General features: G+C 36.8%; 1 protein-coding gene across 1 annotated transcript in view; it reads left to right on the top strand.

Moving 5' to 3' along the window:
• LOC150077626 (aminopeptidase O-like) overlaps positions 1-22,440 on the top strand; it is a 407,406-nt gene that overhangs the window by 101,895 nt on the left and 283,071 nt on the right. Inside the window, exon 5 of the mRNA XM_090385969.1 lies at positions 9,002-9,123. Coding sequence (XP_090242095.1) covers positions 9,002-9,123 — 122 coding nt within the window. The remainder of the gene's footprint in view (positions 1-9,001; positions 9,124-22,440) is intronic.

The following is a 22,440-nucleotide window of genomic DNA, read 5'->3' as shown; positions in this document are numbered from 1 at the left end:
ATCGGATGACCCAGTCCTGGAAATCTTTGCAGAAGAAGACACACAGGTCAACGACCTGTGTTTCCAAAGAAAGATAAAGCCAGGACCGAGAAAATGAAGCCCTCAGCCCTTCGGAAACCACCTGATGGACCTAACAAATCCAAATAATGGGTAAGTTTAAATTTCTACAATGGAATTGTCGTGGATTCCATCAAAATAGTGACGACATCAAGGTGCTCCTGAGTAAGCATGAGCCTACTTGCTTTTGCTTACAGGAGACGTATTTAAAGGCAAATGAGGACCCATCCTTCCGTTTTTAACTTTTTAAAACTTTTTAACTTTTTAGTTATTCAAAAAGACAGAGATGCGAATGGACCTGCCCACGGAGGAGTTGCCATCCTTGTGGGTAACCACACCCCATTTCAAGCTACACCACTTACCACCAACTTAGAGGCTGTAGCAGTTCAAGTTACTGTAGGATTTCTCTTAACTGTTTGTTCCATCTATTTGCCACCTGGGAACGACATCCCCAGGCAGACCTTGATGATCTCATTAGAAAATTGCCTCCCCTTTTTTGTTACTAGGGGATTTTAATGGACACAATACTCTGTGGGGTAGGCGCCTCCGTAGCCAGGTGAGAAGGAGCAGTGCGTAGCACATGCTTCTTGATTAGACCGGGGTTCGAACCCGTCACCACCAAATATGGAGGATGCGGAAAGGTCAGGGAATGATCACCGCATATCCCGGAGCGATATGGCCTTAGTTGCTAATGCTCCTAAAAACCAAAATAACAATAACAACAACAACAACAACTCTGTGGGGTAGTGCCGACATCAATGGAAGGGGTCGGACTACAGAGCACATGCTTGAAAACAATGACCTGGCCTTGCTAAATGTTGGACTTAACACTTTTGCCACATGCCTACCCGTACTTTTACCGCGATTGATCTCTCTATATGCTCGCCCTCTCTCCTTCCCGTGTGTACATGGGAGGTTGAAGACAACATTTATGGCAGTGACCACTTCCCCGTGATATCCACCCTTTGCAAAGGGAGACCATGCCACCCGTCTAGGATGCCATGGTGGAAGATCGGTCACGCTGACTGGAATGCCTTCAAAGAACTAGCATCATTTGATATCAACACAGTCAGCAAGGATCCGATTAATGATGTGGTAAAGTACGTTACAGACACTGTTGTCCAAGCAGCAGCAATTGCAATTCCAAAGACTTCGTCTCGGTTTCCACCATTTCCAAAACCATGGTGGAATTCTAATTGCACTGCAGCAAGAAAATCTCAAAACAAGGCGTGGGGTATTTTTCGCCGGTACCCCACCGCAGATAACTTAATAACATTCAAACGCGCACGTGCTAAAGCACGTTAAATCAGAGTCAGAAGGAATCTTGGATCAAATTCACATCTTCTATCAACCAGGCTTCACATCTAAGCTTGTCTGGGATAAAGTCCGGAAAATGAAGGGGAAATACACATCACACCCTTCCTTGATCCTGGAGCGTAATGATGTGCAATTGCAGACCAAACTGCAATTGCAAACGCTCTTGGGGAGACATTTGCTAAAGTGTCTGCCAAAACATCTTACCACCCTGAGTTTCTGGCCCTCAAAAGAAATGCCGAAAGGCAACATTTGAAATTGCAATCAAAGAACTGTGAAGAATACAATCAACCCTTCACAGAATGGGAAATGAAAGCGGCACTATCACTATTCCAGGCGAGTGCCATAGGGCCAGATGACATCCATTATGAGATGATTAAACATCTTTCGTCTGAGTCTCTGGATCAGTTGCTCTGTTTGTACAACAGAGTTTATCTTGAAGATGAATTTCCGGACTCCTGGCATAAGTCAATCGTGCTTGCCTTTCCAAAGCCAGGAAAAGATCCAAAATTTCTGAGTAATTACTGTCCAATTGCTCTGACAAGCTGCTTGTGCAAGATCTTGGAAAGGATGGTGAATGCCTGTCTCATGTGGTATTTAGAAGTGAATGACCTCCTTTCCAAAGTTCAATGTGGTTTCCGAAGGAACAGGTCAACACTTGACCATCTTATAAGACTGGAAACATCTATCCAAGATGCTTTCCTTAAACGCGAACACCTGGTGTCAATTTTCTTTGATATCGAAAAAGTGTATGACATGGCTTGGAGATTTGGAATCTTAAAGGATATCTATGATCTGGGTCTGAGGGGCCATATAGCCCTCTTCATTAAAAGTGTCTTAGTGAACCGGTCATTCCAAGTTCGTGTCGGCTCTCTTCTCTCAATCTTTTTGTCAAGAGCAAGGAGTCCTCCAAGGGTCAGTGTTAAGTGTTACGCTTTTCACTATCAAAGTTAATTCTATTACTGAACAACTTCCTCCAACTGTAAATAGCACCCTCTTTGTTGATGATTTTACCATCTTCTGTCAGTCATGCAACATGACTATTGAACGACAATTGCAGCATGCCATTGGCCATGTCAAAACTTGGGCAATGGCTAATGGTTTCAGGCTGTCACCTCAGAAGACCATCTGCATACACTTTTGTTGCAAACGGAATCTTCACCCTGAACCAGAAGTCAAACTCGGACAACACATCATTCCAGTAGTGCTTGAGACAAAATTCTTGGGTCTCACATTCGATAAGAAGTTGACATTTTTTCCACATATCCGTCAACTACGAACAAAGTGCACGAGAGGATTGAATCTCCGTCGTGCCATCTCCTCAAATAAATGGGGGGGCAGACCAGTGCACTTTACTCCACCTTTATCGTGCGCTTGTTCGTTCAAAATTAGACTATGGGTCCCAAGTGTACGCATTGGCTAGAAATAGCGTACTACGGTGGCTAGACCCACTCCATCGCCAAGCCATCCGTACAGCTACTGGAGCATTCAGAACATCTCCTGTCCAGAGTTTATACGTCGAAGCCGGTGAACTACCACTATTGCTCCGACGAAAGCAATTGTCGCTAAAATATACCTTTAAACTAAAATCCCTGCCAGACAACCCAACGTGGACTTGCGTTTTTGAGCCATGATGGGAAACGCTTTATAAAACCTGTCAGACTGCTAACCAATCCTTTGGCATCCGTGTCCAAGAGCTTCTCAGAGAGCTCAATATCACGATGGACAATGTTGCCCAGTCACCAAGGTATCTACTGCCACCCTGGCATGCTCGCTTACCATCATGTGACTTCTCCATTAAAAGTTGGGGTAAGTCCATAACTCCATCCTCTGTCTACCAACAACTCTATGCTGCCCACTGATCCGATTACTCTGATTTTTTGCCTGTGTTCACCGATGGCTCTAAATCAGAGTTGTCTGTAGGATCTGCTGCTATCTTTCCAGATAGTACTATATCTGGGAAGATTCCCCACGAATGCAGCATATATATACAGCTGAGTTGTATGCTATTGAGCTAGCCTTGGACCATATTAAAACCCTTAAACACCAAAGATGTATGGTGTACACTGACTCTTCAAGTACACTGCAGGCTTTATCAGGGATGAGGTATAATCCTCATCCGATTGTGAGTCGGATTCAGCAGACGTTACATTCCCTGTTTGAGTGTTCATTCGACATCCGTTTCTGCTGGATTCCAAGCCACATTGGGATCGGGGGAAATGAACTGGCAGATGCTGCAGCGAGATCACCAGAACCCCACAACACTTATTGCCTATTAGCCCCCCTATACAGACTACAGGCAGCTAATACAAGATAAATTACATTCCCAATGGCAACAATCTTAGCATGAGCAAGTCACAAACAAGCTCTATCAGATAAAGCCTGTAATCCGACACTGGCAGTCTAGTCTGCGCAGGAACCGCAAAGAGGAAGTTGTTCTAGCTTGTCTCCACATAGGACACAGTCATCTTACACATGCTTTTCTGCTGAGGGCAGATGACTGTCCTATGTGCGAGAATTGCGGCACCATTTTAACTATTCATCACATTTTAACCGTGCGTCCACATTTTAGACACGAACGTGATTTATATTTTACCGTTTTTAATGATCCGGCTGAGCCTTATACACTCAGTCAGATTTTATCCAACAATGACCATGTGTCATTGTCAAAGGGGGGGGGGAATTAACCGGAAATTAAAATAATGATATGAATTGCAAAAATGAAAAATTGAAAAGACGACCAAGGTGAAATAACATTGTGGTGTCTTTCACAATTTTATTTTCATCATCAGAGGTCATCCACCAAAATTATGAAAAAGACAGCGATGCTCTTACTTCTGTTTCCGACATGCTCTGTATGCAAAGGTGTATAATAGTCACGTGATACGAATACAAATTTAGATTTTGAGTTATAAGTAAAATGCTAATAAAGGTTGTGATATGTGGTGCATACAGATCATGGATGACCTTACAGAAGTAAGTGAAAAGAATTGAAAAAATGAAAAAACTGTATAGACTAAAGTAAGGGATACCAGTATAGACAGGAAGAAAGGGACTTACCTTTACTTGTATAACCGACCAAAAGACTAGGGTGGCGGGTTGCCGGTATATTTATGTGTGGGTACACTTGCGGCTCCTAGCGTTAGGTGTAAAAAAAAAAAAAAAAAATTATGGTGTCTGTATAGATTGAAATGAAATGGGTGGTGATGATGTGCTAGGTTAAATGCATGATGTCCAAACTACCCAGGATAGTTAAGAAATATAATAGCTGACAAAGTAGCAGTAAAAGGCAGCTAAACTTTGTTAAGGCGAAAAATAGAGTGGGTAAAGTAAGAAAATAGTGCCCCGCTATTGTGTTCGGTAGACTAATGGCTCATAGGACATAGGAGGTAGTGGCTAGTAAAGTAGAAAGATGAATGTAGTAGAGATAAGTAGTTGGGCCCAGGTAGTTCAGGGTTGCAAACCCGTTCCTATAGTTAGGACCCTGAACGAAGGTCTGGGAGGGAGTGCATCATGTATTTAAGGTCGGTTGTGTAAAAACAGTGGTAGGGATATAATGAAATAATGAAGAAATAATGAAATAAAGTTAAGATTAAATATAATTACAAGATTAATACACTGTGATAGGCCAATTGGTGGATACAAGTTTTATAAACTGTAAGACACCACAGAGGTCTAGTGTATTGTATTTACACTATTTACATACTTGATGTGTATGGGATTAATTAATTAAAGATAATGCTTTTTATTTTAATATTAAAATTTAATATTAAAATTTTAATATTAATTTTATTTTAATATTAAAATTTAATATTAAAATAAAAAGCATTATCTTTAATTAATTAATCCCATACACATCAAGTATGTAAATAGTGTAAATACAATACACTAGACCTCTGTGGTGTCTTACAGTTTATAAAACTTGTATCCACCAATTGGCCTATCACAGTGTATTAATCTTGTAATTATATTTAATCTTAACTTTCTTTCTTCATTATTTCATTATATCCCTACCACCTTTTGTACACAACTGACCTTAAATACATGATATATGTATTTAAGGTCACTCTCTCCCAGACCTTCGTTCAGGGTCCTAACTATAGGAACAGGTTTGCAACCCCAAACTACCCGAGCCCAACTACTTACCTCTACTACATTCATCTTTCTACTTTACTAGCCACTACCTCCTATGTCCTGTGAGCCATTATCCTACCGAACACAATAGTGGGACACTATTTTGTTACTTTACCTAATCTATTTTTCACCTTAACAAAGTTTAGCTGCTTCTTACCGCTACTTTGTCAGCTATTATATTTCTTAACAATCCTGGGCAGTTTGGACATCATGCATTTAACATCATCCCCACCCATTTCATTTCAATCTATACAGACACCATATTTTTTTTTTTTTTTTTTTTACACCTAATGCTAGGAGCTGCTAGCGTACCCACACATAAATATACCGGCAACCCGCCACCCTAGTCTTTTGGTCAGTTCTACAAGTAACGGTAAGTCCCTTTCTTCCTGTCTGTACAGTTTTTTCATTTTTTTTTTTTTCAATTCTTTTCACTTACATCTGTAAGGTCATCCATGATCTGTATGCACCACATATCATAACCTTTATTAGCACTTTACTTATAACTCAAAATCTAAATTTGTATTCGTATCACGTGACTATTATACACCTTTGCATACAGAGCATGTCGGAAACAGAAGTAAGAGCATCGCTGTCTTTTTCATAATTTCGGTGGATGACCTCTGATGATGAAAATAAAATTGTGAAAGACACCACAATGTTATTTCACCTTGGTCGTTTTTTCAATTTTTCATTTTTGCAATTCATATTGTTATTTTAATTTCCGGTTAATTCCCCCCCCCCCCTTTTTCATAACATATATCGTTCCCAAAGTATACTCTATATTCATTAGTTTTATTCTACATATATAAATCTCCTTCACGCGTGCTACCTACATAATGTGTATATGGTCCTGAGCTGGATATCATCATTCTTCTCTCTCTCTTGGTGTTTCCCTTCTACTTCTCTCTCTCTCAGGGTAACTCGGGAAATTTTTTTTTTTTTTTGGCTGGTGCAGCATAAGCTTCAGGCTTCCTTGCACTATATGGCTAGTAGTAATAATAATAATAATATATATATACACATTATGGCTGTAGGGTACGTTTTGCTATCGCAGTGTCCCTGATCCATAAGATATGTTATGTTATTTTAATTCAGACATATTTCCCCCCCATATTAAATAGCTTCTCTATACCATTATTCTTGATTTTATCCATACATATATATATATATATATATATCCAATATTTTAAATTAAATAAAATAAAACATAAGCCAGTAGTATGGCAAAAACTGTAGAGCGAAAATTAACATAAAAATAACCCAAATAAACAAACGAACGAAAAGAAAGAATAGACATAAATAGTAGCCCAGAAACCCTTATATAATTTCGAGTTTTAAATCCAATTAACAAAAACTGTACAAATTTTAGGATAATGCCAATTACATATAAATTTAGCGGTACCCCCACCGAGAAGTACCAGTTCCGAAAGACGTGAAATATCACCAAAAGAGGGTTAAAGGAACTACCAAACGATAACAAAATCAAAATAAATTAAAATAAAATAGACTGACCATTATGCCCCATATCGACAGAGGACCACGAGGCCAATAATGGTCATGGAATCGCTGCATTTCAATCACTATACAAATCGTCGCCATGGTGAAAAGATCGAAGTACCAATTCACCCTCCCTTCTCCGATCGATCCACCAATGCAGAGGATTTGCACGGCGGTGGTCCTTATGCAGCGAAAATGCTTAATTATTTATTTATTTATTCACTTTATTACAATTTAACTTATGTTAATATTTAATATAATTCAATGATAGTATATATATATATATATATATATATAAAGATATTTCAAAATAAAATAAACATAAACCAATAGTATGGCAAAAACTGTAGAGCGAAAATTAACATAAAAATAACCCAAAATAATACGAACGGGAATGGGAAAGTAAAGATAAGACATAAACAGTAGCCGAAAAACCCCTATATAATTTAGCACTTTAAATCCAATTAATAAAACTGATATAAAATTTAAAATAATGCCAATTACATAATAATTTAGCAGTACCCCCCCCCCCCCCGTAAGGTACCAGTTCCGAAAGACGTGAAATATCACCAAAAAGGGTTAAAGGAACTTCTAAGAGAAAACAAAATCAAGATAATAGACTGATCATTATGCCCCATATCGACAGAGGACCATGAGGCCAATAATGGTCATGGAATCGCTGCATTTCAATCGCTATACAAATCGTTGCAAAGGCGAAAAGATCGAAGAACTGAACCACCCATATCTCCTCCAATCGATCCACCAATGCAGAGGATTTGCATGGCGGTGATCCTTATGCAGCGAAAAATAAATTATTGAACAGACAGCATTCTAAAGTAGAGCCACACCACTGACGTAATGCAAGCTGAACCAGCTTATATAAAAGAAAAAGGAAAATAGATGGCAGCACAGGCACTGCTTAATTAGTATATCAACCCATTACTACCATTAAATTATATTTAAATAATGACAAAAGTTAAAATAAAATTAAATAAATAAATAAAAATTAAGCTTTCATTAGAGGCAGCAACATGCACATTCCCCATATGAAGCCAAGATATATCCAATATTTCAAAATAAAATAAAATAATCATAAGCCAATAGTGGCAAAAACTGTAGAGCAAAAATTAACATAAAAATAATCCAAAATAAAACGAACGAACGGGAAAGTAAAGATAAGACATAAACAGTAGCTAAAAAACCCCTATATAATTTAGCACTTTAAATTCAATTAATAAAACCGATATAAAATTTAAAATAATGCCAATTACAATTTTTATTTATTTATTTATTTTTATTTTAACTTTTGTCATTATTTAAATATTATATATATAAAGATATATGTTCAAAGTCTGACAGTGGTGCAGGTGCCTCCGCTGGCTTTCCTTATACTGTCACTGTATCACTTCCTACCAAATGCAGCAGCTATACAGCTGAATTATGTACCATCAAGCTTTCCGTAGAAAATATTCTCCAACTGTCCATCCAAAAATGCATAATATGTAAGGAGTCACAGAGTAAACTTTTAGCCTTACAAAATATCTTGTCATCTATCCATCCTTTAATAAAACACACAAGATCTAAGCTGATGCATATCTGTGAAAACCAGCAAGTAGTTTTCTTTTTCCAGAGTTCCTGATATCTCAGGCTGCACTGGAATATCAGGAAATGAATGTGTGGACTTTGAAACCAAACATCCATCCAACATCTCTCATTATTGTATACCTTATCTTGATTACACATGTAATATATGATGGATATGTAAAGAACAATATTTACTTCTATAGCAAGCTCTTCTAATAACAAAACATCTTTTTCTTTGCTGTTTTCTTTATAAATTACTGATTTACTCTAATAAATTACTCTCTAGTTTCACTTATGTGCTAGACATGTCTAATGAATGAAATTAGACAGGTCTAAACTAGACACTATTTATACGTCTAATGAGTGAAATTTATGCTCTAGTTCTGTCTGAAGAATGAAATTTATGTTCTAGGAGCTTTCTGGATACATTCCACAATGTTTGAAAGCTGCTGAGCATTTTTTTGGAACTTATCCTTTCCCCCGGATTGACTTTTTAATTGTGTCAAGAGGATTTGGTAGTCTAGGGATGGCTAGGTAAGTAGGTCTTATTTCCTTTTGTTTCTTAGAAACTGCCTTTGTAGTACTGGTTTAGTTATGAGCTATTTAAGTTACTCTACTTATGAGTAGAGTAACTTCTATTTAAATTACTCTACTCATAAGTTGAGTTATGGGTAGAACATATAAGCTGGCATTTTTCTGGAGCAGTTGGTTGTTAGAGTAGTTAATATTTAAAATAAACACACTGTTTCTTAATCTAGAATTTTTGCATAAATTATTCTTAAGAACTGTCGTACCATTGCTCATTTTATGCAGCTAAAGAAATTCCTTAGTTTCATCATTTTTGTCTAGTGATAAATTGCTAGGTGAAAAACTGAGCTCATCTCTCTCTCTCTCTCTCTCTCTCTCTCTCTCTCTCTCTCTCTCTCTCTCTCTCTCTCTCTCTCTCTCTCACTTAAAAAACTGATTCCTGTAGGGTACTGTAGAACACAAAGTGTCCCAAAGTAACTGAAAAAAAGTAGGGCTCTAGTTTTTTGTTTGGTTATCCTTGAAAGCATGTACATGAATATTGTTCGTAGCCATGTAATTTTGAATGAATGTGAAATATGAATAACATTAATTAAACCATGTAAATTGTTGTTACCAAGTGAATTTTTGTTATATACAAAGCATTATGTTAAGTAAAATAATGTCTTCTGCCTTTTAGAGTTTCTGTTTTCAATCTTAGCTGTTGTACCTATTCCATACACTTTTATATCCCTTACAATTGCAGCAGAAGCTCGAGGCACATTTGATTTTCAATGTGAGCTCTCATTACTGGGTTGATGGGACAGTAAGTTGCTTGAACCAGTAATATAGTGATTCCTTTCCCCGCACTTACTTGGCTAGACCTCTTCTTTTGTAAAAAATAGTCATATCTTTTTTGATCACACTGATGTATAACATATTAAAATGAGTCAAGGTTGATTACTTAAATAGTTATAAGTCTAATTAAATAGTTATGAAAAAAATCAAATATTTATTAGATAATTAATATTAATTAATATATATAATAATGTATGTTTTTCTCCTTTTTACTGGTAATCTTCTGCACTTCTCCACTCACATATCAGTGTAATCTTTTAAATTTAATTGACTTAATGTGACATCTTTTCTTATTGGTTAACTGACATGCTTGGACTCCAGTTAAATTCCTAAAAGGTTCCCAGATGTAAAGCTTCCAAATCCTAGAGACTGTGTGGGCTGAGTTATTATAACTTCTGATAATTACATCAACAGTTATAATAACTCAGCCCACACAGTCTCTAGGATTTGGAAGCTTTACATCTGAGAAACTTTTAGTATTTTGGAAAAAAGTAGGCTTAATGATGCTTTATGCCAAATACAGATGCTGATTTTTTTCATGCCACATTTATCTTATCGATAGTGCTGGATTAAGGCATGGGCTAGCAGGCTTCCAAATCCTAGAGACTGTGTGGGCTGAGTTATTATAACTTCTGATAATTACATCAACAGTTATAATAACTCAGCCCACACAGTCTCTAGGATTTGGAAGCTTTACATCTGAGAAACTTTTAGTATTTTGGAAAAAAGTAGGCTTAATGATGCTTTATGCCAAATACAGATGCTGATTTTTTTCATGCCACATTTATCTTATCGATAGTGCTGGATTAAGGCATGGGCTAGCAGGCAGGGCCCTTGCCTGGGGTGCCATTTTTTAAGGGGCACCAAATTTTAAACAAATCATGAAAAAATATACATATATCCTTAGTAAAGGGGGGGATGCTGAAAAATCTTTCTGCCTGGGGTGCAAAAATACCTTGGTCCAGCACTGCCTATTGAATGCTCATGTTTTTTGTTGCTCATTTGGACTTAATATAATTACGTTTAAGAATTTTACATTTAGACCATGTGCTACATTTATGATAATAGTATTAGTATTAGTATTAGTAACGGCCGTATGGTGCAAGAAAGCCTATGGCTTATGCTGCACCAGCCAAAAAAAAAAAAAAAAAAAAAAAAAAAAAAAAAGAAAAAAAAATCCGAACAAAACAATGATAAAAACAAAAATTAAATAAATAAATAATAATAATTAATAAATAAATAAAAATAATAAAATGAAATTAAAAATTAAATAAAAAGGAAATTAATCCTATCATCCTATGCGCTTCCCTTACCCGAAAGTACTATCCAGATGACCTTTGAATTTCCCCAAACTGTCGGCCTCTACCACCCATGAAGGCAACTTATTCCAGTAATTTATAACTCGCTGGCTAAAATAAAACTTCCTGCAGTCCAATCTAAACATTTCCCCGCGTAACTTGAATTTATGTCCCCTAGTTCTAGCATCATTTATAATCTTGAAAATTTTGTCCTCATTCATTTTACTGATGCCTCTCAGAGCCTTAAACACCTCAATCAAATCTCCTCTAAGGTGTCTAGTTTCCAAACTCTGCAACCCACATATTCGAAGTCTTTCTTCATAAGGACGCCCTTTTGCCGATCTCACCAGGCGAGTTACCCTTCTTTGCACCCTTTCAAGAAGCTCGATGTCTTTCTTTAGGTGCGGTCTCCATACTTGAACACAGTATTCCAAGTGTGGTCTAACATAGGCCTTATATAATGGGATTATCACGTCCCTATCTCTACTTGCAAAAGTTCGATAGATCATCGATAGGACACCATGGGCCTTCCTTGCAACCTGTTTACAATGCTCAGAGAATTTCATGTCTGACCGTATCGTAACACCCAAGTCCCTTTCCTCCAGTACTGGGTTTAGTTGAGCTCCACCAAGTGAATAAGTTATTTTGGGATTACTGTTTCCCAGGTGTAATACCTTACACTTTGTTGGATTAAAGCACAGCTGCCATTTTTCTGACCATTCTTGAAGTCTATCTAGGTCTCTCTGAAGAAGCTCAGCTTGACAGTGATCATTAACTACTCTACCAATTTTAACATCATCTGCAAATTTAGACATCACGCCCTCTATCCCTTCATCAATGTCGTTTATGAAAATTAAAAACAACAGTGGTCCTAATACTGATCCTTGGGGAACCCCACTTCTTACATCAACCCAATCTGAGGAATAGCCATTTATCACAACCCTCTGCCTCCTGCCCTGAAGCCATCCTTCTATCCATCTAAGGATTTTCCCAGTGATTCCAACCTGTTCCAGCTTATAAAGCAACCGCTCATGTGGGACTGAGTCAAAAGCTTTGCTGAAATCTAAATAAACAATGTCGAAATTATTCCCTAAATCCAGCTCGTGAGTGACCCTTTAGAAATAACGAACCAGATTTGTTAAACATGATTTTCCCTTTACAAAACCATGCTGAGTATCCTTGAGAATTTCAATTCGATCCAAATGATCCTGAATTCCACCCTTGATCAATGCCTCCATGATTTTCCCTACTACTGAAGTCAGACTGACAGGTCGATAATTTCCCACTTCACTTTTAGAGCCACCCTTATGTATGGGAGATACATTTGCACTTTTCCAATCCAAGGGAATCTCCCCAGAGTCTAGTGATGCTCGCATAACCAGCCTCAGTGGTTCAATGCACTCGCTTGCCGCCTCTCTCAAGATTATAGGATATATTCCATCAACTCCAGGAGCCTTACTAGTCTGTAGGCTTGAAAGTTTTTTCATTAAATAATCTTGCAAAATTTCAATATCATTAATTACATATTTTTTAACTTCGCTCCCACAATTTCCCATTGCCACAAAAGGCTTTTCATTTGTAAATATCGATGCAAAATAACTGTTGAGTTCATCTGCAACGGCAGCTGGTGTATTTATTACTATCCCCTTTCCCTTACGTAAAGGTCCGATCTGGTTTGTCCTGCTCTTCTTCGCATTTATATATGTGAAGAATTCTTTATCCCCCCTCTTTGCTCTGTTTGCTAGTGATTTCTCATAAATTGCCTTTGCCTGTCGAACCTTTTCTGTGGCTCTATTACATATCACCTTGTAGCTGTTATAGGCTTCAGTACTTTTTATTGCTCTGTAACCTTTCCATGCCACCTTTTTCTGCTCAAGTAATGTGGCAACTTCACTATTCATCCAACTTGGAACCCTTCTCGTGGAGTATTTTTTTAATGGTATATACGCATTCAAGGCATCTGTGATTAATGTTTTAAAAGCGTACCACAGTTCAATTGTATTCATTCTCTGCGCGATATCTACCCAGTTAATAGAGGCCATGTAGTACCTTAAGGCATCGTAATTTCCTTTTCTGAAATTAAAACCCATTCCTTTGCCTTTTACTTCTGCTACCTCTCTCGTCATCATCCACCGTAGAACTCCGTGATCACTTCCTGCTACTGGTTCCTCTACTGTCAGCCCTGTTATGTCATCTGATTCATGTGTGATGATGAGGTCTAGGATATTCTTTTCTCTAGTACTTTCCCTGACATGTTGATACAAATAACAGTCATCTAGTTGATTTAAAAATTTTGTTCCCCATGTCGAGTTTCCTTCCCATTTACTCCAATCAATTAGAGGCAAATTGAAATCACCCATAATAAGGCATTGACGCTTACTTGCCCATTCCATTTGCATGTAGAGGCTTTTGTCATAGTCTTCACAATCACCTGGTCTATAGATTACGCCTACTCGCATTGTACCTTTGTTTCCAACTATCTCACACCATACAGACTCTATACTAGCATGTGAAATGTCTGAATCTGGGAAAGCTATCGTCGCACTCAGGCTGCTTCTGATAAGAAGCATTACCCCACCACCCCTTCTATCAACTCTATCCTTCCTAAATACATTATACAAGCCGTACTGAAACTCATCATCCCCAATTTCCGGGTGGCACCACGTCTCTGTAAGCCCTATTATGTCCGCGTTACTTGTTTTAACCAGCAGTTCGAATTCGCTCATTTTATTGACGACACTTCTAACGTTACTGTATAAACAATTAAGATTTACTGTTCTTGTATATTTAACAACCCTAACACAACCCTTGAAGTTTTTTAGGCTCTCTTCCCTGATATTAGCTACCTGCTCACGTGAAACGTCTTTGCCCCCAGAACATCTAGATAATACGTCCAGTTGGGGTAACAGATAAGAACTCTTAAGGTATGTGCAAGAGTTACATTGACCAATATTATCAGATAAACGCGTGTCAGTATTACCCACATCCCCCCTAACTAGCAGTTTCCCTGAGCCTTTAAGGTATCCTCAATAATACTGGCAAAAACTTTTGCACCACCTTTGTTTAAGTGTATCCCGTCTCTACAAAACAAATTCCTTCTACCTACAAGTGTGGGCCATGCTGATAGAAATTTACCCCCTAAAGCCTTGCAGATTCCTTCAAGTCTTGAGTTAATCCACAAGGCTCTTAACATATAATCCCTCCTATCGTGTCTGGGCAGAATTGCAGACACATAGACATTATCGCCTAGCTCGCGACATTTCCTCAGCATGGTCCTGTATTTTTCCAACAAATCGTCAGATCGTGTACGTTTAATATCGTTTGTCCCCACATGAATAATAATATTTTCTTTACCCCCTTTAAAATCTGACAGTCTGTTGGTGACATCATCAATAGTTGCTCCCGGCAGACATACCCTGGTTCTGCTCCACCTATCTTTATTACAAAAAATATTCCCCGTTTCCCTGACAATGGAGTCTCCTAATAAAACAATGTCCTTTCTAACCAGGGTAGTTTGCAATTGGTTTTTCTGTTTTGAGGCTCGAATCGGGTGTGCATCACTTGGTAGATTGCTGGAGTTTTGAGTCCCTGACGAGCTCCCAGAAGCATTATTTTCGAGGGCAAGCACTCGTTTTTTCAGGGACTCAAATTGTTCCATCAGTGCACCAAATTGTAATTTAAGATCGGTGCACTCCTTACATCGATCGCAAAGAAAAGAAAAATGGCACCCTTGCCTGGGGTGCCATTTTTTAAGGGGCACCAAATTTTAAACAAATCATGAAAAAATATACATATATCCTTAGTAAAGGGGGGGATGCTGAAAAATCTTTCTGCCTGGGGTGCAAAAATACCTTGGTCCAGCACTGCCTATTGAATGCTCATGTTTTTTGTTGCTCATTTGGACTTAATATAATTACGTTTAAGAATTTTACATTTAGACCATGTGCTACATTTATGATAATAGTAATCGTTTTCCAAACTCTAAAAGGAAATTTTGTAATTAAAGTTACCTGAATTTATGTTCCCAAATGATTCCTGCATATGTATTATTATTTTGCTTAGCAAACCTAACTTTCTGGTATTAATGAAAGTTTACTTGAAAATGCATGGTGAAACCACATTATACAGAATACACTTCAGTTTTCTTTTAAGTTATGTTATCTGTGCTAACTTTATTAGTTATGTTATACCTTGTTTATGTTATGAGAGACTGCTAGGAATGCTTTAAGTATGTTGATTATTAGTGTAAACACACAATGTGTGTGAGAGAGAGAGAGAGAGAGAGAGAGAGGGGGGGGTACTGTTATTTAACCTGGTAGTTGTATCACCCTTTTTTAAGTCGAGATTCTTGAATGAAAATTGCTGTCAGTTAATGACATACCCTGCTATATAAAGCAAATACATCTTTCAGCAGGATTGTACACTTTGTCATACAGCCAAAACCAGCACAAAATGGCTGAACAAATGTAACATAAATTTGCTCACACGACCATGTAATAGCATCTACTCTGACAAGCTCCAGACTAACAAACAAGTATTTCAATTTTTAAATTGTGCTTGGAATATAGTATTGCACAACCTTTTACTAGTAGATTGCAGCCCTTATTATAATAATAATTTAAAATTTTAAACATTGTAGTTTTTGACCCACTGAAAATATCCATTACAAAAATGTTGCTAGCATAAAAAAACAAAACTGTTAATATCTTCAAAATTTAAGTTTATGGAGGCACTTGTTGCAAACCTCAAATTACTCCAACACAACAAACTAAGTGAATATTTATGAAAAAAAAAACAAAAAAACTTTGAAATTAATGTATTTCAATGAGAAAAATAAATAAATAAATTGCTATTCATTTTTCCTGTTATATGTTTATCTGTTTTTTCTTTCATAAGTTCTTGTGACTTGCACTACTACATGAAAATTCTGTGTGATTCAAATACAAAAATAGATGGTTACATATTGTTTTGCATAAATGGCAATATATTGTTTTGTTTGCTCATCTCTTAGCACAATCATTTTTATTTTTGTTATGAATTCTTTGCATATTACCTTCATGTGTGTTGTTATTATGAAATATCACTTGCAAATTAATGCCTGCTAAATACATTAAAGAATAAAAAATCATGTGCTTTGCATGACATCATCCAGAATACTATATGCTGGTACATGCAAAGCACATGATTTTTTATTCTTTAATTAAATTATTCCTGCAAATACACAGGAATTAGTTGATACCCTGTTTATGGCCACAAACTTTACTGGGATTTCTGTTTTTTTTTTCAATAGCTTTTTTTTTCCCACCCACATACATGAGGTAGTGAGTTCTTTTGATGGTGTAAAAATTTATCATATGACGAAAAGCAGTGTTTCATTATATGACAAATTGTATTTGTCCAGACACAATGGAGTAACTTACGATGTTGCCCTCTCAGGCCTCCCAGTTTATACAAATTGAAGAACTAAAAGGATTATTAAGAAAGTGCAGAGAACAATTCCACTGATTCCAGATCAGTGACATGCAGGCAATAAATATTTTTCTGAAGGGTCTGTCTTGCTTAAACAATACCATTTCTAGGTTAAAAATGGAAAAATAAGTTTTGTTTGTAAGAACACAGTGCTCTTATTTCATTATTGATCATTTAGTAATGAAAACTGACTTAATCTTATTGGAAAGTCACAACAATTTTATATTCTTTCAGTGAATGAAAGTGAAAGTTTTTGTTCCAAGTGCTGGTATTCTTTAAGAAAAAGTGAATTTTAAGTGCAAAATACATTTTAATATTATCTTAATTGTTGCTAATACAAGCAATAACTAGGAATTGTCAGCTTCTTTCCACTGTTTTTATATATGCTCATATATCTATATATCAACAGTGGAAGGTGGCTGATTTCACTGGATAAAAAAGCAGTGAATTATACTTTTTGATAAGTAGCCACAACAATCAGGTTCAAGAATTCAAATAAAAAAAAGAAAGAAAAGGAAGAGGAATTTTACTTGTTAAAAACCTAAAGGAAATGAGACCTTCTTGAGGAGGTTGAGGTGAGATTTCTGTTGAATGTTCTTATTGAGGCTGGTTTTTGGTTACTTTCCTCAACAATCAGCCTGTTGTGGAGGAAAAGTTACCTTTCATCCACAACAGGCTGATTATCCCAAGTTTAATGTTTGTATTTTTCATAATCTATATCTACCATCTATCTCGTAAAAGAGTGGCTTTAGAAAAATTAATATTGATTGTATTCTAAACAATCTAATGTCTACATTTTTACAACAACAGAAATATACATTCACATGTAAACATCTCTAAAGCAGTAAATAATGTTTAGGAGGCAACTAATAAAGTTTTTTTTTTTTTTTTCTGGTAAAGTATTGCTCTTTTTATTGCACTTTTTTTCCACTCAGTTATGAAAATGACTTAAAAATATTCACATCTGATTTTTAAAACATTTCATTATTTTATATTTTATATTAAAGGCTGTGTTTATATAATGGAAAGAATAGATTGACTTAATTTGAAAATTTAAAACTGGTGACTCCCATTGGCTTTAAATCATTGAGATTTATTATTGATTTTAGGTGACACTTGTTGCTGTGTGTGGGGGGGGGGTCGTGATGTGCCATAACATGTCCTGAACCTGTGCTATGACATGTCCTTACTTAATGTTATAATATAAATTGCAGTAAGGCTCAAAGTGGCACAGTACTATACTAGATTCTCTGTACAAATTAATGATTTGTATTTAGTATATAACTTGAAAATTGTTTCTGTGTGCTTATATAATTCGTTATGAGCAAATGAAATATTTATCATGTCAGAACTGAAATGATGCTGTTTGTTTGTTGTTTGGTTTTTAGGAGCATTAGCACTGAAATGATGCATGACCATAAACTTGACAGTTTCTGTGATGTTTGTGGCAAGTGTTAATTGAATATATTGTACAAAATATAAATAGAAGAAATTGTACAGAAGAATGATTTCTTCTATGATCAAGAAAACTTATCTGTATTTTGACTCTGAAATAGGGGATAAGGACAAACCGTGAGGTTCAAGGCTTCTGTTGGTATGTTGTGCGGTAACATGTTGAGGGGTGGTTGACTAGAAAAATGAAGTGTATACCATTTCTAGTTTCAATAATACGTCAATGTGGAACAAAAGGATCATTTTCAGGACTGTTACTTTTCTTTAACCAAGGTGTTGGCTTTTCATCTAACAATAAGAAGAAGAAGAAGAAACACAACAAATAATTAATTTTCAGGGTTGTGGCACTCCTGCAGTTAAGCACTAAGGTATGATACAACCTGTAATCTGATATTTGAATGCAGATGGAATACAACATTCTGTGAAATTTATCACAAAATTTTGATCCAGTATGGTTAAGTGTACATGAGTCAGCAGCAGGATTTAGTATGTGGCTAACAAGAGCAGTAATAGTTTCTTGCACAAAAATGGGCCCAAAGAGAACATTGTATCCACTTTTTCAGAACAAGAAATTGTGCCACCTGCACATAACTACTTTGGTTGAAATCGACTTTATACTCTTCGTCAGGAAATATTAATTTCCTCTTGGTATACAAAAACCTGCAACTTGGCTAAAAAAAAAACATTATCCAGACATAACAGCAGGGTCCTTCGAGGTGGTGTGCTGTCAGGATTGCTGTTTGCTGCTATGTTGCTACCATTTCATAAAGAAAAGCCAAACTTCATAAGCTATGTTGATGATATCAAGCTATTCAGGATATGATGATCCTCAAATTATAACTCAGCTAATTAACCACGAGCTCAGCCAGCTATCAGAATAGATTGCTATTTATGGAATGAAAATAAATCATAAATTTTACTAAATTCACTGTAGTAGTCCTCTCCCTGCAACAATGCCAAACTGAGATCCATCTGTCTCTAGGTGGCATCTCCATCTCCCTGGCTGAACAGTATGCTGATTTAGGAGTTGTTTTTGAGAGGAAGCTCACATTCAGTTATCACCTTAATCTCATCAGAGCAAGAATTCAGAAGTTTAAACGAAATGAAAAGCAGCATCTTTTACATGTTGACACCCTTTGCATAACAGAGCGCTTTATTAACACCATCATTTATTCCTCCATTCTTTATGGAGTAGAGCTGTGGATCTGCTGCTCCCGCTACTCTGAAGTGACTGTTAGCACAGAAATTATGGCTGCTGAGATGGACTCCACACAAGCACTGGGTCTGAACTAGTTATAGCACCACTGATCTTACAACTGCATTCAGCATTTCCAGGTTGCCAACAAGAATAAGAGACATAAAGCTAACAGCTACTGTTAAACTTTTTACTGGTATGACTGACCTTTCCTAGGTGTGGGACTTCTGGAGGATCCCCATCTGTGGCCTAAGTGCTATCTGTCCCACAATAAACACTGACTGCACATCACAGACCGGTTTAGTTGCTTAGCTTGGTGCAACAACTGAACTTTGATTTCATCAGATTCTCCAAAGAGCCAAGATATCAAAAACAATCCTTGATGAACTCAATCATGAAGCTCATCCATGAACTCTAATCCTTAAGACACTACTGCACTGATGCCCTTTGCTGACAGTAACTTGCCACCTGACTGGTGAAGAAATTACAGGACTTTAGCATTAGCATTAGTAGAGGCATTTGATGCAAGAAAGCAAGCTTATGCAGCATCAGCCAAAAAAAAAAAAAAAAAAACCCACTTCCACTTCACCCCTCTGTTCGTTCAAAATACCTGTCCAGCTGAGCCTTAAACTTATTTAGGCTATCAACCTCCACTACAAGGGATGGAAGTCTGTTCCACCAACCAACCACCTGCTGGCTAAAGGCAAATTTCCGCACGTCTATCCTACATCTGTCTTTCCTCAATTTGAATTTATGCCCTCTCAGGTGATTCTTCTGAGCTAGAGGAAGAATCCCATCAGCATTGAGCATGCTCAAACCATTCAAGGCTTTATACACCTCTATCAGATCACCTCGCTGGTGCCTAGTCTCCAGACACTGTAATTTGCAAATTTGTTCCATTGTTCCATCCCCTTTGTTCCATTCACTAATCTTGTTGCCCTTCTCTGTACTCGTTCCAGCAGCTCTACATCCTTCTTGAAATGAGGCCTCCAGACAGTACTCTAGGTGTGGCCTGACCATTGCCTTATACAAGGGAATAATCACTTCCTTATCCCTGCTGGAAAAATTCCTGTATATCATTGACAATACTCCATGAGCTACTCTTGCAGCCCGTCTGCACTTCTCAGAGAACTTCATATCTGCCTGCACAACCACCCCCAAGTCCCTTTCATTCTCTACCAATGTCAGTGTAGTACCACAGAGTTGATACGTTGCTCTGGGGTTGCTGTTTCCCATGTGTAGCACTTTACATTTGTCAATGTTAAACTTCATTTGCCACCTCTCAGCCCATCTGCTCAACCTTTCCAGATCCTGTTGCAGTAGCATAGTGTCAGTAGTGTCCTTGACAACCCTGCCAACCTTTGTATCGTCTGCAAACTTGGACATTAAGCTTGATATACCATCATCAATATCATTTATAAATACAGAAAACAATAATGGACCCAACACTGAGCCCTGAGGGACTCCACGAACTCCACCACTTCAGTGAATGTTATGTGCTCTGTATATAATACCATCTTAATTTTGTAATATAATATGTAAATTAGTTAGTGTAAATAGAAATGCAATGTTTAAGTATCATCTTACTGTTATGCAACTTTATCTTGTGTGTTTGTTATAAGATGTTTAATTACATCAGCCAACACGATTTTTATCTCCAATGACAAATTCTGTTTATTATTATTATTATTATTATTATTAATATCCATATGATGCAAGGAAGCCTGAGGCTTATGCTGCACCAGGAAAAAAAAAAAAAGTTCCCGAGTAACCCTGAGAGAGAGAGAGAGAGAGAGAGAGAGAGAGAGAGAGAGAGAGTCAAAAGTAGAAGAGAGAGAGAAGGGAATCACCAAGAATATAACCAGTTTTTATTCGTAGATTCCAAAAATCACCATGATAGTTTCAAATCACGTCACAGTTATTAAATATAGAGGGAGTTATGAAGTTGTATATTGTTTTCCAGGAATTATGGAAATCTGTGAATGATCAATAAAATATTTACAATACGAAAGCTCTTATTTTGTAATCAATATATACAAATCAAAATATCTAAAAGAAACGTGAAGGATGTTTCACATAAACCATCTACCGCGCGTGCTCGGAAGACACGCGAATTTTTTATTCTTTTTTTTACAAATAGGGAAATATAATAGATTCATTTTTGTTTAAGATAAAATTTTAATATTGCGAATAAAAAAATAACATGAAATATTTCCCATATCATACATAACAAAAACTATCACAAAACATTCCAATATATAAAAAATATTACATAAAAAACAAACTATTCTAGAAAAGGTACACAAAAATCATAGATTACATGAAAAAAAAATGATTACACAAATATTCATGAAAAATTTATTCTAAAAAGTGCCATATACAATTTACTTATTTATTAATATTTGTTGTTGATCTTTGCTCAATAGCTGAGCAATGATTACAGAGGAGTGATTTGACATAATGATCTGGATTAAATTGAAGCAGTGGTTTTCCATTTAGATGTATGGTCATCATAATCAGCAACATGTTTAATTGTCAACATTATTCATTCATTTACACAATATTATTCATTGCACTGAAAGCTCACTCAGCTTCAGCATTGCTAAATCACAATGAATAAATAAATAAATAAATTTTTGGTTTATACACCGGGACGACCAAACGGGCAGAGGAGTTCACAAGATAGACAGAATACAAGAGACAGCACCGTATTTAGCAGTCACGGGCTTGAACCCTGGTCACTCAAGGCACGTGTACTTATGCACCCGCGCATGGTGCCTCCGTAACCAGGTGGGCAGGAGCAGCAGCGCGTAGCACACACTTCTTGATTAGACCGGGGTTTGAGCCCGTGATCCACCAAATACGGAAAGGTCAGGGAATGACCACTGCATATCCCCGGAACAATATGGCCTTAGTTGCTAATGCTCCTAAAAACCAAAAATAATAATAATAGTACCCGTGCACCTGACCACTCAGCTACGGCGGCCTGGTTTGAAAGATATTTCTGGCTTTCTTAATTGAAAAGGAAATTTCACTCGATTTTAAAGATACACAAATGATTACACAAATACTGTC

This window comes from Mastigoproctus giganteus, chromosome 12, assembly GCF_048544385.1.
Source record: "Mastigoproctus giganteus isolate SK-2022 chromosome 12, ASM4854438v1, whole genome shotgun sequence".
NCBI classification, from domain to species: Eukaryota; Metazoa; Arthropoda; class Arachnida; order Uropygi; family Thelyphonidae; genus Mastigoproctus; species Mastigoproctus giganteus.
This window is presented reverse-complemented; position numbering and strand designations above follow the sequence as displayed.